The 14,703-nt window shown below is 44.6% G+C and overlaps 1 protein-coding gene across 1 annotated transcript in view; it reads left to right on the plus strand.

Moving 5' to 3' along the window:
* LOC117364758 (AP-1 complex subunit mu-1) overlaps positions 1-14,703 on the plus strand; it is a 96,670-nt gene that overhangs the window by 35,270 nt on the left and 46,697 nt on the right. The window contains exon 4 of the mRNA XM_033954354.1: positions 1,570-1,700. Within this exon, the coding sequence (XP_033810245.1) occupies positions 1,570-1,700 (131 nt within the window). The remainder of the gene's footprint in view (positions 1-1,569; positions 1,701-14,703) is intronic.

Here is a 14,703-nt window from a genome sequence, read left to right on the forward strand (position 1 = left end):
CCTAGTGCCTCCTTTCCATGTCCTTAGTACCTCTTCCTATGTCCTTAGTGCCCCCAGTGCCTCTGTACTGTGTCCTTAGTGCCCCAGTGCCAGCATACTGTGTCCTTAATGCCCCCAGTGCCTCCTTCCTATGTCCTTAGTGCCTCCAGTGCCTCCTTCCTGTGTCCTTAGTGCCCCCAGTGCCTCTGTACTGTGTCCTTAGTGCCCCAGTGCCAGCGTACTGTGTCCTTAATGCCCCCAGTGCCTCCTTCCTATGTCCTTAGTGCCTCCAATGTCTCCTTCCTGTGTTCTTAGTGCCCCCAGTGCCTCTGTCCTGCTTAGTGCCCTCAGTGCATCCTATGTCCTTAGTGCCCTCAGTGCCCATTTCTATGTCCTTAGTGCCCCCAGTGCCTCCTTATGTCCTCATTATTATCTTCCAGACTTTGTCCCACCCCCCCAATGCCAGTCTGCCTGCCTGCCTCCCATCCCCCTGAGCAGCATGTTTCCATTAACCCCCCCACCACGATGCCAGCCTGCCTGCCTGCCTCCCATCCCCCTGAGAAGTATGTTTGCATTGAAACCCCCCCTACCCCCCCTTCTGATGCCTGCCTGCCTTCCATCCCCCTTCCATTGAACCCCCCACCCCCATGCCAGCCTGCCTGCCTCCCATCCCCCTGAGCAGCATGTTTGCATGGAAACCACCCCACCCCCATTGCCAGCCTGCCTTCCATTGAAACCCCCCACCCCCCTCCGATGCTAGCCTGCCTGCCTCCCATCCCCCTTCCATTGAAACCCCCCCACCCCCCACGCCAGTCTGTCTGCCTGCCTCCCATCCCCCTTCCATTGAAACCCCCCACGCCAGTCTGCCTGCCTGCCTCCCATCCCCCTGAGCAGCATGTTTTTAATCCCCCCCTCCCCCCGCCGACCCTACCCGGTACAACAGAAACCCCCGTTGACCCTCCCAGCGACGCGGCAGAGGAAATTAGGCCAGTAGAAGAGCCGAAGCAGCGTGTTTACTGTGCCTGGGACGCTGCTGGAGCTGCGAGGTTTGTCGGCCGTGTTGCAGTGGGAGGGTCGGCTGAGAGGGTCAACGGGGGTTTCTGGTATGCCGGGTAGGGTTGGTGGGAGGGGGGGAGGAGGGGGAGTCGCAGTGTGTTACCTGGCCGGTCCTTCGACGCGCGCATGCGCACTCTGCCGGCCACATCCCGACAGATCAGATCTCAGGGAACACGGGATAAGAGTGCGCATGCGCGCTTAGCATATTATTATTATAGATATAAAGATTTAAATATAAAATCATGTGGCTTATGCAAATGAGAGTCCATGGGAACAGGGACAGGGCATGGATAAACTTTGTCCTCATGTCATTCTCTACTGTATATCACGAAAAGCTTGGTGAAAATGAATGCTCAATAATACAGTTTGGGCTGGAGGGACCCTGCCTTTCAGGATCAGGCATAGCATATAATTGGCCCCATTGTCTTTGTGTTTCTCTAGAATTTTGGCTAGATGAGCCTTCCAATTCCCATTCATTGTAGAGCTGCTATTTTCTGGTGCTTGACTAATGTTTTTTTAAACTGTCATTTCCAGGTATTTTCAGAGTATTTCAAAGAGCTAGAAGAAGAGAGCATCCGGGATAATTTTGTCATTATCTATGAACTTTTAGATGAACTTATGGATTTTGGATATCCTCAGACCACAGATAGCAAAATTCTACAGGAGTAAGTAGTGACATTAAATGTTTGTAGGTGTTGGGCGTAATCCCTGCCTTTTCCATTGTTCCCTGCTGCTAAAGCTCATTCAGTCTGCACGGGAACGGGGATCGCGGGGATCCCGCGGTTCCCACGGGTATCCCGCGGGTTCCCCCCCTGGCCCATGGGACTCCCACGGGGACGCCCCCTGGCCCACGGGACTCCCAAGGGGATGCCCCCCTGACCCACGGGACTCCCACGGGGACGCCCCCTGGCCCACGGGACTCCCACGGGGATGAAAACAGCCTACCTAAATTCTGGCGATGCAGGCGTGCAGCTTACAAGTCCGCCATGCCGCCGGACCAATCAGCAAGCAAGGCTTTCATCTGTGTACGTGCTGAGCTTACTGCTCAGCATGGCTATTTCCCGCCGCGACGCTGGACTTGTAAGCTGCACTCCTGAAAAAGAAATCATCCTGGCCGGGGTCGGTGTCATGCTCCGGAGCTTCTACAGCCTTCCTATCTCCCTCTCCCTTCTACCTGCTTCCGGCCACAACCCCTGCTCCGCGGCTCTCTTCGGCAACTCAGCAGCAGCGATCGACACAAGCTTCTGATGTCGGGGCCTACCCTTTGCGAGTCCCGCTTGTTTCAACTTCCTTTTTCCACAAAGGCGGGACTCGTAGAGGGAAGGCCTCGATGTCGGCAGCTTGTCTTGATCACCGCTGCTGACGAGTTGCTTAAGAGAGCCGCGGAGCAGGGGGGTTTTGCCAGGTGCAGGTAGAAGGGAGAGGGCCAGATGCAGGACTTGTGGGTGAGGGAGCAGAAGAGAGAGAGGGGAGGGAAACAAAAGGAAATATTTCATACTGGGCTGGGCCGGAGTGGAGGGAGGGTGGAAAGATTCTGGCTACAGGGTGCATTAACAAAGGAAGAGGGAGGGAAAGCTGAAAATGGAGATAGTGACACAAAGGTTAAGCAGGACCTACTGAATAAGGATAGAGATACAGAGGGGACATGAAGAGGAGGTGAAATAGAGACATATAAGTAATGCTGAAAAAGTGTGGGGGGGGGAGATAAAGACATTGAAAGGGCAAATGGTGAACATGGGGTAAAGACAAGGACAGACAAATGAAGATTCTGAAAAAGTGGTGAGATAGGGATATAGGTGAGATAGACACAAAGAAGGGTGATGCTGGAAAATAGGTGGAATGGTAATTCTGACAAACACAGAAGGGAAATGCTGGATCAAGGAGAGATGGGGCTCAGGCTGGATGGAATGAGGAGAAATGCCTTGTTGGCCCGGAACTTCCTCTCCTACGTCAGAATTGACGTCAGGGAGCGGAATGCTGGTCAGCGCAACGCTTCTGCAGGGAAAGCTTGGGACAGCGGTGGCTTGGAGGCTATTCCCCGATGGCGGTGGCAGCAAACCGAGTGGCTTGGGGGAGGGCACGGAGAAAGAAAGAAAGGGGGCAGACAGGGAGACAGAAAGAAGGGGGAACAGAGAGACAGAAAGAAAAAGTTGGGGGAGAGAATGAGGTCTGGAGGAGAGGAAACATACAGGAGGCTGAAAGAAAGGAAGAAAGATTGGATGCACAGTCAGAAGAAGAAAGTGCAACCAGAGACTCATGAAATCACCAAACAGCAAAGGTAGGAAAAATGATTTTATTTTCAATTTAGTGATCAAAATGTGTCTGTTTTGAGAATTTATATCTGCTGTCTATATTTTGCACTATGGCTCCCTTTTACTAAACCGCAATATCGTTTTTTAGCGCAGGGAGCCTATGAGCATTGAGAGCAGCGCGAGGCATTCAGCGTAACTCCCTGTGCTAAAACCTACTATTGTGGTTTAGTAAAAAGGGAGGGGGTGTATTTGTCTATTTTTGTATTTTGTTACCGAGGTGACATTGCATAGAGTCATCTGCGGTGACCTCTTTGAAAAAACCCGGTATATGAATAATTAACATTTTCTCTGCCTTTCATTGTGCTTTGTGTTTTTTTTTAAATTTTATTGTTGGTAGATCATTTTGACTTAGTCATTATAAAGTAGCTCGCAAGCCCATAAAGTGTGGGCACCCCTGCTCTTACTCTGGGGCACCAGACCTCCCTCACGGCACACACACGGCAAATGGAAGAAAGAGGAGAATTTTTGGTCGTAGGGAGGAAGGTACAGAATGTGATAGGGAAGAAAAAGATGAGAGTGAGAAATGTGGCAAGGGAACAATGGGACAGATTGAAAGGGATGCAAGAGGGAGGAATATTGGACAGTGGTGAAGGGAATGGAGGGAGAGATGTGGCATAGTGTTGGAGAGGGGTGATAGAAGGAGAAATGTTGGGCATGGGGCTGGTGGGCAGGCACGAAAGATGAGAAAGAGATAAATGCTGGACCATGGTAGGGGGAACCAATGGACAGCAACAGAAGAATTTACAGAAGATGGGAAAGCGGAAAAAAGAAACTGGGACCAACTTTATGGAAAAATAAGTCTCCAGACAACGAAGGTAAAAAACGGAATTTATTGACTAAAATATGTTAGCTTTGGGAAATGTATATGGCAGATGTCTTTGTTTTGTGTTCAAAAAAAAAAGGAAATGCATTTCTGGTTTTATTTCTACAGTGTTGAAGTACTTGTTGACCCTTGCTGTGACTGGTGGGGATCCCCAAGCACCGCCAGCAGAGGACCTCCTCTAGAGATGGCCAGAACTCCCCTCCACCAAGCACAGCAGTCGCTGGCAGCATCCATGAGCCACTGAGGTGCCAGCATCTGTGACTCAGGGACGCTACTGCTGCCTGCCAAGCTTGGCAAAAGGGACCCCCGGCCAACTGCAAAGGAAGTCCTCAGCTGACAGTTTGTGGGTTCTCATCAGCTGAGTATTTATATTTTATATTTATATTAGAGGTTCTGGTAGAAACCCATTTACAAAGTATGTATTCTTCCCAATTAATATTTCCAAATTAATAAAGTCTCTTTGCTTATTTGTAAATGGGTCTCTACCAGAGCCTTTAATTCAGTAGCATAATTAAATAAAATAACTATTTCTGAAGTTTATAGGGAAGGATGGTGACGGAGGGGATTCCTCGCGGGGACGGGTGGGGACGGAGGGATTCCTCACGGGGACGGGTGGGATTTTGGCGGGGACGGGTGGGATTTCTGTCCCCGCGCAACTCTCTATTCTGTACCTTGTTTTAACTTAGATTTAGATATGTTGCAGAAGTAGAGTCTAAGAACAAAAGAAAAAACTGCAGAAATGGTGTACAAGACACCAAGTCTTTAATAAACAAACATAAAAATAATCATGAACGTAATCATAAGACAGTTTGTATCCACAAAGGTTAATGAACCTGGACCCGACACGATCCGTGTTTCAAAGAAACACTCCTTCTTCAGGGGTCCAAAAGTGTATCATATACAGGAAAACCTTATGAATAGTAACTGGAAATAATGGTGTGATGAGCAGCTAAGAAAACTATGCAAGCTTTTACGTGGTGCAGGAAACAAAACGAAAGTGCAGAAGTAGAGTCTTGCAGTAAGAGAAGTCGTACGCCTTTTTCGCTAGTGTGTTACTGCCATTGATAGACTCTGACTTAAACAACATTTTGTTTAGAATGTGAAAAACTTAAAGCTGATGTAGTGTTGGTCTAATGCTAATGTCTTACACAGTCACTGATGAATGATTGTGAGATTAAGGTCAGGATGACTGGGACAGGGGCAGAGGCTCATGCTGCTTTTTGAGTTGGGTAGAAAGAATACAGGACAACTATTAGGACCTCTACTGTTTCACCTTTAGGTACTGCAGAATATATGTATTTTAGTTTGTTGCAGGTTTCCAGGTCTCGCTGCGTCTTGTCAGGTAGAACTGACGTTTCAGCCATCATGCTATGGCTTTCTTCAGGGTATGCTTTGAGGTCTGCAGTTTGACTTTATATAGTAGGTCCTCAAACACGATTGGTTGGGGCTTGAGGTGATTGAGGCAGGCCCTCTTTCTCCCATAGAATGAGGCAGGCCTCTCTTTCTCTCATAGAATGATGTCTGAAACACAGTGAGACCCAGAAACCTGCAGCGAGCATGATGCTAGCTGTGGAAACCTTGAGAGAGCATATAGCCCAGCTTCACAGGGAGAACATCTTTAAACTTACCAGAGACTTTTACATTCTGTGGGAAAAGGAGACCAACTGATTTTCCCACCAAAATTCAAATTTGTGACCAACTGACTTTCATGACAAAATTCAAGTTTGTAACGAACAGACTTTCCTACTTTATTCACCTCAAGCCCCAACCAATCAGGTTTGAGGATCTACTATATAAAGACAAACTTCAGACCTCGCAGCATATCCTAAAGGAAGCCACAGCATGATGGCTGAAATGTCGGTTCTACCTGACAAGAAGCAGCAAGACCCAGAAACCTATAACAAGCATGATGCCAGCTGTAGAAACCCTGAGAGAACATATGTATCGTAGACCAGCTTCACTGGTAAATGTAGGGAGGATCAGGAGAACTTGGCTATGTTGCTCTTTAGTAGTAGTCGTGGGAGGGTAAGTAGAATGTTCAGATCCCATTAACAGTTCAGATTATCTGTAACCCCACACACTTCAGCAACCAACTTAATTTTGTTTCTATTCATCTTATTAGACAGAAAATTGGCATTACTATTTATGTTTCTTATATTTATTTCGATTTCTATCCCATTGTCCCCAAAGAGCTGAGAACAGGTTACAGGTTAAACATACGTACTATATAGTTAACAGGTTATAATTTACACTAGATTTGCCATAATTTCAGTACAAGTTTCTGAAACAAGTTTTTTCCTAGCTTGACACATTAAGGGTCTAATACTAATACAGTCGACTCCGCTTGAGTGCAAACCACACTAATATAAGACTTGTGAAGGGGCATAATCAAAACAAATGTCTAAGTTGAATTTGGTTGTATGATGCTAGACGCCCAAAGTCGGCAGTGGGAAAATGCCCATTCTTGAAAAATACTTGTCGAATTATTATTATTATTTTTTTTAAATCATCGATTTACAGGCTGCTGTTCGTCCAGACTGCCAGTACATCTATCTTTATACCACATTTTCTACCAAAATTTTGTCCAAGTCCCAAACACCCAGAACAAGACCATTTGGGCATGGGAGGGGCCAATCTTGTAATGATAGAAGCAGAGGTAGGTTATATAAATGGTCAGGAACCACTTCACAGGTCATAGACCTGATGGGCCGCCACGGGAGCGGACCGCTGGGCGCGATGGACCTCTGGTCTGCCCCAGTGGAGGCAACTTCTTATGTTCTTATGTTCTTAATGGACTGGCCACCCAAACATGGCAACAGAGCAGCAGGACACCTTACAGGACACTGCTGTGAACTTCACAAAAAGGGCGCCACTATAACCATCTGTCTACAACCCCAGTAGCCCTTATGGCTGCAATACAGTAGGGTTTTGGTGGGCGCACATTTTCCACCCACATGTAGTGGTTAGAGTGGCTTATGGACCTGGGTCCTCCTTTCTATGGTTCAATAGCCCACCCCCCTCAGGCTATTTAAGACACCTTTGTGCAGCTCCACTAGGCTTTCCTATATCAGGTGCTGATGTTCTAGAGACAGGTAGGTAGGTTTTTATTCCAATCTTTGGGTGTGTGAGGGGGGTCAGTGAACACTGGGGGAGTGTGTGTGTGTGTGTGTGGGGGGGTCCTTACTTTGTCTCTGCAGTGGTTATCTCATCACTTTGAATACCTTTTTGGCACTTATACCTGTTTTTACATCGTCTAACTCGCAATGTTTAAGTTCCGCCCAGGATGTGTAGAAAAATCTTCGATTATCCCTGCAGGACGATTAAGTCTAGGTCAGCCCATATCCTGCCTACATCCCGTCCTAACCAAATACAACCCTTTTGAGCTCTGGGCACACAGCGGGATTCAGAGGCCTAAAAAGTCCCTTGAGACATTCAAAAAATCGGTTTGATTATCGGCGCTTGGACGACCTGTCTTTTAGTTTGTCCAAATGCTGACTTGGGCGGGTTTTTAGACATGTTTAAGTTTTGATTATGAGCCCCATAAGATCTTAAAGCATTTCTCTTCAATCCTTATTACTTGCAATAGGGTAAAAAAGCCTTAGAGTTGGAGCTATATACCAACTTGGGTTATAAAGGTGATAAATCACTTTGCTCCTATTTCAATCTGACAAAAAAAAACCTTTTAATATTTGCTCTTATTTTTTTCTTTCTTTCTTATTTTTTCTTTTTCTAAGCTTTTTTTATTTTTTTTATTCATGCATTACCTTGCCATTACTAAGCCTAAAATGGGGAAATCGCCAGTACTACACTAAGAATCGGAAACCTAAAGGGCTGCTGTATAATTACCGTGAAGCAGCGGGAGATAATCCCTGCAAAATGCTGGCTGCATTGGTGACAGCACAGCGGCATTTAAATCTGTAAGGATTCATCAGGACCCAAAGAGGATTTGAAAATGGCATTGAAAATTTAAGATAAATTCCCTTCTTCTTGTGGAGATTAATAGAAAGATTATGTACAGTTGACTCCGCTTAAATGCAAGCCCTCTGGACTGGACTGCAACGTGCGCTTAAACGGAGTGTGCGCTTAATTGGAGTTCCACTTTTTAATTATGAAAAATCATAGTACGTTGTGAAATGCAATAAAACTTTTATTCAGCAAAAAACACACAATTTAACACAGTGAAAGGGACCTGGGGGTGATGGTCGACACATCACTGAAACCATCGGCGCAGTGTGCGACAGCCTCAAAGAAAGCAAACAGAATGCTGGGCATCATCAAAAAAGGTATTACAACCAGGACGAAGGAAGTCATCATGCCGCTGTATCGCGCAATGGTGCGCCCGCACCTGGAGTACTGTGTCCAATACTGGTCGCCGTACCTCAAGAAGGACATGGCGGTACTAGAGGGAGTGCAGAGGAGGGCGACTAAACTGATAAAAGGTATGGAAAATTTTTCATACGCTGACAGGTTAAAAATGCTGGGGCTGTTCTCCCTGGAGAAGAGGAGGCTTAGAGGGGACATGATAGAAACCTTCAAAATCTTAAAGGGGATAGAGAAAGTAAATAAGGACAGATTCTTCAAACTGAGGGGAGCCACAAACACTAGGGGTCACTTGGAGAAATTGAAGGGGGACAGGTTTAGAACAAATGCTAGGAAGTTCTTTTTTACCCAGAGGGTGGTGGACACATGGAACGCGCTTCCGGAGGAAGTGATAGGCCAGAACTCTGTACAGGGGTTCAAGGAGAGTTTGGATAGGTTCCTGGAGGATAAGGGGATAGAGGGGTACAGATAAAACTTGAGGTAGGTTATAGAAGTGGTCTGAAACCACTTCACAGGTCACAGACCTGATGGGCCGCCGTGGGAGCGGATCGCTGGGCGAGATGGACCTCTGGTCTGACCCAGTGGAGGCAACTTCTTATGTTCTTATGTAAGAAGGGGTATTCAGATAAAGTGATCTCAACTCTCTTGGGGTCCCGAAGGCTTTCCACCTCTCAGGCTTATTTGAATATTTGGTGTCTATTTGAGGAGTGGTGTGATGCACTTGGAGTGGTCTCTTTTCATGCTTCCCTGCCTAACATCTTAGAGTTTTTGCAGGATGGCTTGGATAGGGGACTGGCTTGGTCTTATCTCCGGGTTCAGCTTGTGGCCTTGTCAGCCTTTTGGGGATTAATGAAAGGTCAGCGTTTGACTGCCATTCCTGATGTGATTCGCTTCTTATGGGCAGCCAAGTTGCTCAGGCCTCCCGTGTGGCCCTCTGTTCCATCTTGTGATCTCAATCTGTTTCTGTCAGTTCTGGTGCGCCCTCTTTTTGAACCATTGGGCGACTGCTCTTTGAAGGACCAAAAAGCAGTCTTCTTGGTGGCCATTACTTCAGCTAGACGTGTTTCTGAGCTGCAGGCTTTCTCTTGTAGGGCTCCCTTCTTGGAGTTTTCTAGGGAGCGGGTTGTCTTGAGGCCTGTTTCTTCCTTTCTGCCAAAAGTAGTGTCTACTTTTCATGTCAGTCAATCTGTAGTCTTCCCAATGCTGGGTAGTCGGGAGGGCTCTTCTGAGCAGACAGCTGTGCAAGTTGGATGTCAGTCGGGTCCTTCACTCTTATGTGCAGAGGACCCAGGAGATCAGGAAATCATATCTTTGTCCTTCTAGCGGGTCCTTGTAAGGGGGATGGCGCTTCTAAGGCTACTATTGTGCGCTGGATTCAAGGAGATTATTGCTTCCACTTATCTACTGAAGAAGAAGCTCATTCCACTATGGGTCAGACAGCTTCTTGGGCTGAATCTTCTCTAGTGCCTCCAGTGGATATTTTCAAGGCTGCAGTTTGGTCTTCTCTACATTCCTTTATGTGACACTACCGTGTGGATGTTCAACGGCGTAGGGATGCGGTATTCGGTGAGCGTATTCTGGTGTCGGCCCTTCGGGGTCCCACCCTTGATGGGTACTGCTTTGGTACGTCCCATCCGCAAAGTAACTATACCGGTCTATCAAGCGATACAGAAGGGAGGAGGTCAGGCGCTTAAGAAGCATCCGGGTCGACAAGGCTTTCATCGATGAAGTCATCCAGGAACTGTCCCAGATCACCGTACAGGAACCTAACAAGACCATCCTCGGGACGCCCAAAACCAACAATCCTGCAACCTTGAGACCAACAATCGGAATTCAGGAAGAGGCTGACGACACTGACTCCTGGCAGCTGGTTACTTCCTCCACAGGCAAACACAGAAAACCTTCCTCTTATTCTGTCTCTTTTTCTCACACACAGTGCAGTTCTACATCAACCCCACAAATCACTTTGAGGAACAGATTCCAGCTGCTTCAGGAACGACATGACAATGAGGAACAGGAAGAGGTCCAGCAGGAGGTTCCGGCCCGGGAGACATCAGGTCGCCCCCTGTTCCGCCACTAATTTCTGACAGGTGGGATGATCAGTAACACTCAGAAAAGCACCCAGACAATATAAAGCATAAACAATAACACTTTATTATACATTATCCCAGGCAAACACTCCCTTCACAATTGGAGAATCCATACACGGGAGACTGTCCCTTTAGACATCGTGGCTTCTCCCTACAGACATCATGGATTCTGCTGTCAGGGTCAGAATCCCGGTCTTATATAGGATGCACACTGCGGAGTTCATAGTAAAAGCATAAACAGCTGTTCCTGCTGTTACAATTAGTCCTGCTCTTTTGCTCTGTGTTTTGACAACACCCAGGTCAGGATGTCAGAAGGAAGTGTTTGCAGGGTTTCACTCTTCCTTTGATGTGGTTTTGTCAACATTCAGGTCAAAAAGGTCAAGATAGCAAATACTTGTCACCGTCCCTTTCTTTTTTGATGTAGTTTCCCATCTGTCTTTACTGATGTTATTTGAGCGGCAAAGAGGTCAGGATCTCAAATAAGCAAGGAGGTGTTGCAGTTTATTGTCTCTTTGATGCTATCCAGTTGTCACTCAAATAAAGGAAGTCAGGATAGGTGTTGCACTGTCTCTTTGATGCTATCAAGAAGGTGTTACAGAGGCCATCTGTCTTTACTATCCTTTTGGTGTGGTCAAGGTAACACTCAGGACAAAGAGGTCAGATAAGCAGACTTGAGGAGACATATCAGTAATATTCTGAACATGTCAGTAAGTAATATGCTGAACATGTCAGTAATATGCTGAGGTATAACATTCCACTCCTGGATACTCAAGTCTGCTTCTCCAAATTAAGAAGTCCTCCGAATTAGGGGAGAGAGTGTCCGACAATTAAGAAATGTTAACATAAAGATAGCTAAACAAATTTATAGAGTACAAAATGAAGATGCCATATCACTGCCTCTAGTAATAGCATCCCACCCATGGAGTGCAGTGGTAGCTTCAATATGATCTGCCACAGAATGCAAGTTAGTATTTCAAAATTCAGTATCTATTCATTTGCTCCCTGCAACACACTAACATTCTGTAAACATATTGAAAAGGGAGCTTGACTAGCAGGAATCACAAGTTCAACAGTACTAAGGACACATTGTTTCATTTCAAAATTTACACCATTTTCTATCTAAGGGTACAGAATGTGATGTGGTTTTTAAATCAATGCGATAAAGTTAATTCTTTGTGATATCATTAACGACATGTAACATTAACTGATCATATCGTAGCGTTAGTTCATAATTATGTACAGTATTTGGCACCCATTCACCTTCCCATCTAAATACATCTGCTACTCTGGAGCCAAAATATGCTTGTTTGCCAGCCAGTATTTCAGAAACAATAGTATTTATTCTACTTTTAAGCTAAGGTAAAATGGGAAAATTAATTTTCCCTTCATAATTTATTTCCTTATGTGCTAAACCTGGTATTCTTGCATTCCCTAATATTTCTTGCTAATTAGGCATTTTACTTGAAAGTATCACGTATAGGGAATCATGGAAATTAATAATCTTATTAATATTATATTTGTGCTCTTACTCATGGCTTACATACATTTAGGGTAGCTTCATAGTCACCATCGTTCACTGCAGTTATCTGTTATCCTGTTTTTCTTAGCAGCTTTGGTTAGGGTCTGGCTATGCTCCAGTTTCAATAGGCTTGCTATGCCACTCACATGCCTTCACTCATGTAAGATTCACGAGCACCGCCTCCAGAGGCCAGCCCTAATGTGAAGTGGCAGGATATAGGCTCACTTCTATTCCCAAGTCGGTGCCACATAATAGCTTCATGGCACTGTATGTCTGGTTACGTGTCATCATCTTCTCGATCTGGTGAAATTTTCTCTTAACCCAGCATGTTAGCCAAATCATCAGAATGAGAGAGCAGAGCTGACCAATTTTATCACAAAAGGATGAAAGTCTATATGGAATAACATTTCCCAGTACGTGATTTTTCAAGGAAAATATTTCCTCATGACTGTTTAGCTTCAATGCTTTAGTTACAATAAACACCCCTAGTGGTAAATGAGAAGATAAGAGAAAAAGGAGAAAAAAAACAAACCACTTTATGTACAGAAGGTGAGAACAGGTGACACAATATTTGTGTGTAAAGTAGTATTTGTGTGAGATGAAAGAAACAATACTAATGCACTTAAAGGTTCAGAAAATACACCTTTTTATGTTCTGGACATAATTATGTCATTTAAGAGAGACCATACACACGTACAGAATGTGATAACATTTGACACAATACTTGTGTGTAAGGTAGTATTTGTGTGAGATAAGAGAAACAACACTAATGCACTTAAAGGTATTCTGTAGGACATTCAGAAAATACACCTTTTTATGTTCTGGACATAATTATTATGTCATTTAAGAGAGACCATACACACGTACAGAATGTGATACAAAAATAACTTATGTCAGAGATGTGCACTGCACTGTTTATACCTGGTAAGTTAAATAAAGAGAGACCATTTTTTATTTTATTTAGCAAATATCAAATACCAATGAACACCATTTTACCAGGTGTAAAGCTTTCTAATTATTTCTCTTCAGATATCCTTTTATAATATAACCCCTAACTAAATTATCATTGGGCTGTATAGAAACATAGAAAGATGACGGCAGAAAAGGGCCAAGGCCCATCAAGTCTGCCCACTCTATAGACCCTTTGCCCTGACCCACGTAGGGATCCCATATGGGCGTCCCCTTTATTCCTAAAATCTGGCACGCTGCTGGCCTCGATTACCTGTGAGCCATAGCATAAAATCATTGTGAGCATGGTTTTCATATACTTTCTGGTATGTGGGGGAATCTTTTTTGGAAAGGGATATGGTACCATTTGGACTAATAGAAGGGGTGGAATAAACTCTGGAAATGGCCAATGTGCAATGTTGGGGTACCCCTTAAGCTAAAACAGACAACACATAACAGAAACAGACAAACACAGAGCTCCGGCATGCTTTCTTCCATCGGTAATGATTCAGGGTTGAATTTAATCTGTAAATAAGCACACTATTAATCAAAAGAGTCACAAACAAATGTGGTATCCATTGGATTCCCACTATCAGGTCACAGTGCTGGACGTATTTTAAATGTGGCACAGTGAAATTGGTTCTCCGGACTATGTCTGGATACTAAGCTTCTAAAAGAAAGAGAGATAGAAACTTAAGTTAATTGCTCTATATAGTTTTACTGGTCTTCTTTTCTATTTTCTTCCATTTCAAAGCTCTGTCACACAATCGTAAGAGAATGCACGCAGGGAATTTTTAATCTATAAAATATACAAGAGAGGTTTACGTGCAGGTACAGTGGTTCACAATGTTAGTGTTTTAGGTAAAAGACACATTTGCAAAATTACTTGGAGTGCAACTTCCTTATAATATCTAACAAAACTTTATACATTATAAAGGTCACTTAGCAATATTTCTACTTTTTTTATTGTCCAACCTACCCCATATGTTACCCCAGATGTGAAATATGTTGCCTCCAAAATCCAAAAAGGCCCAAGTCTGTTTTTTACATTGGGGAGAAGGGAAGTTTAGCTTTCTCTATCACCTCTCGGCATCTGTAAGTATTTTTTGTGGTAGTCTGGTATATGTATATTGCCTCCCTTGCCAAGTGGATGTAAATGGTTCTGGACATTGCTCCACTATAGGAATAGTAAAAAATGCATTGGTTCATGTTTACAATTTTTTGTGGAGATCAGTACTACTATTGGTTTCCCCACCACTACTGATCTCATAGGAATGTCTGGCAATTTACCAAAACTATAAGGAATCCCATAGATTAATACAGTATATTCCCAAATTGGTAATTGTCCAATTTTAAAATTTGTAAAATTTTTTTTTTTTTCTTTCTGCTTGTATAATTTTCCCCCCAATCCTGATATTTATATTCCTCCACCCCAGTGTCCATTACAGCTTGTACCTTTTGCTCCCCAGATTTCTACTAGATATTTATCTCTACCTGCGGACGCTGTTCTAATTTGGTCCAGGCAAACACTGAGACTCGGCATTCACATTATTGATCCTCCCAACACTTCCACCCTTTTAAATCAGGATAAAGAATGGAAGCAATTTCCTCAGGGGGGGCCGTTGGCACCAAAATATCCTCCCTCTCTCCTTTGTT

Source organism: Geotrypetes seraphini, chromosome 8 (assembly GCF_902459505.1).
Source record: "Geotrypetes seraphini chromosome 8, aGeoSer1.1, whole genome shotgun sequence".
In the NCBI taxonomy this organism is placed as follows: Eukaryota; Metazoa; Chordata; class Amphibia; order Gymnophiona; family Dermophiidae; genus Geotrypetes; species Geotrypetes seraphini.